General features: G+C 64.1%; 1 protein-coding gene across 1 annotated transcript in view; it reads right to left on the bottom strand.

Annotated features, from left to right (window-relative positions):
* Window positions 1–1,795, bottom strand: part of LOC114071912 (class II histocompatibility antigen, B-L beta chain-like) — a 2,800-nt gene extending 1,005 nt beyond the window's left edge. The window contains exons 1-3 of the mRNA XM_027909794.1: window positions 1,702–1,795; window positions 928–1,197; window positions 6–203 (exon numbers count right to left, since the gene is read on the bottom strand). Coding sequence (XP_027765595.1) covers window positions 6–203; window positions 928–1,197; window positions 1,702–1,795 — 562 coding nt within the window. The remainder of the gene's footprint in view (window positions 1–5; window positions 204–927; window positions 1,198–1,701) is intronic.

Below are 1,795 nucleotides of genomic sequence, written 5' to 3'. Positions count from 1 at the left end.
TTCCAGCATCACCAGCACCTGGTAGGTCCAGTCCCCGTTGGGGACCACGTCGGTGGCCACCACGTGCTCCGGCAGCTCCTGCCCATCCTGGAACCACCTCACCTGCACCGGGGAAGGGTAGAAATCCAACACGGAGCAGAGCAGGCGGCCGGGGCCAGGCTGGGAGCTCGACGGCACCAACGAGATGGACACGCTGGGGGGCACTGGGAGAGACGGGGGAGACACTGGACTGAGCTGGGGGGCACTGGGAGAGAGGGCACAGGGCTTGTAGGACATTGGTAGTGGTTTGGGTGGCGCTGGGAGGGACTGGGATGGCGCTGGGAGGGACTGGGAATGGACTGGGGTAGAAGGGGATGGGCTGGGGGGGTCACTGGGGAGAGAGTTGGGAGATGTGGGAGTGAACTGAGAACGGCTGGGAATGGACTGAGAGGGTCTGGGAGTGGAATCAGAGGGTCTCTGAAGGACTGGGAGGGACTGGGAGGGACTGGGATGGACTGAGAAGGGCCCGAGCGGGACTGGGAGGCTGTGTCCTGGAAAGGGAACTCTGCGCTGCGGGTCTGCCCGGCAACTGATGAGTCATCGGAGAGACGCGCTCTGATTGGCTGAGGGCAGGGAGAGCGGTGGCCCCAGTGGGGTGGAGACGCGGGGGGCACTGGGAGAGATTGGGATGGACTGGGGGACACTGGAAAAAACTAGGATGGATCGGAATGGAATGGGGAGCACTGGGAGAGAGTGGCATGGATTCGGGGGCACTGGGATGGGGAAAAAGACGACGGGGATGGGCACAGGGAGGGCTGAGGGGTCAGGGTTGATTCCCAGGGAGGGTTTGAGGGGTCAGGGTTGATTCCCAGGGAGGGTTTGAGGGGCTCCAGGGTCGCTCTCGGGACAGGGAAATTCCCGAGGGGACCCGCTCTGCCCCGCGCTCACCTCTGCGGTTCACAAGGAACCGGGTGGCGATCTGGTAGTTGTGCCGGCAGAACGTGTCCACCGCAGCCCGTGCGTGCTCCAGAAAGTCCTGTTGGCTGTTCAAGTGCCTGGCCACCTTCTCCCCATACGGGGTGTCCCCCACAAAGACTCCCACATCGCTGTCGAAGTGGGCGAGCTGCTGCCGGTTGTAGATGTTCCTCCCCACAAGCCTCACCCGCTCGGTGCCGTTGATGAAGTGACACTCGTACTTTATCATCTGCTGGAACACCCCTGTGTGTGCAGGACACGGGTCAGGGGGTGCCGCGTCCCCCCCCAGTCATCCCTTATCCGCTCACAGCAGGTTGGAAGCTCAGGGGGCCACCCTGCACCTCCCTTTCTCACCCCCCTCTGCCCCACGGCCCCCGCAGCACCGGCTCTTGGCTGGGGGGGAACCCCCCCATCAGCCCCCCCAGGATGGACAGGAGGGTTAGGGACCCCCCCCCAGTGTGAATTTGACCCCCCCTAGAGCCCCAGGGAACCACTGCAGGGCTCCAGTGATGGCGGACACCGAGGGACCCCCATGGCACCCCTCTTCTTGCTCTCCTACCTCCCTTTTCCCCCTCTCCCACCCCTTTCCCACTGTCCTCCCAATCCCCAGACCCCCACCTTGCTCAGTTTGGGGCTCCTACTTCCCTCTCACTAATTCCGAGGGTTCCAACCCCCCTCGCACTCACTTTTAGGGTTCCCAACCCCTCTTTTCTCTCCTCTTTCCCCCTTTCCCGCCCCCTCGCTCACCCGAGAGCTCCTCGCCCGCAGCCGGGGGGGCTCCCAGCACCACCAGTACCACCAGTACCACCAGTACGGCCCCAGCTCCCCGCACACGCTCCAT

The sequence above is a fragment of the Empidonax traillii genome, unplaced genomic scaffold (genome assembly GCF_003031625.1).
Source record: "Empidonax traillii isolate 1590-97213 ecotype Southwest subspecies unplaced genomic scaffold, ASM303162v1 scaffold2417:size28172, whole genome shotgun sequence".
NCBI classification, from domain to species: domain Eukaryota; kingdom Metazoa; phylum Chordata; class Aves; order Passeriformes; family Tyrannidae; genus Empidonax; species Empidonax traillii.
This window is presented reverse-complemented; position numbering and strand designations above follow the sequence as displayed.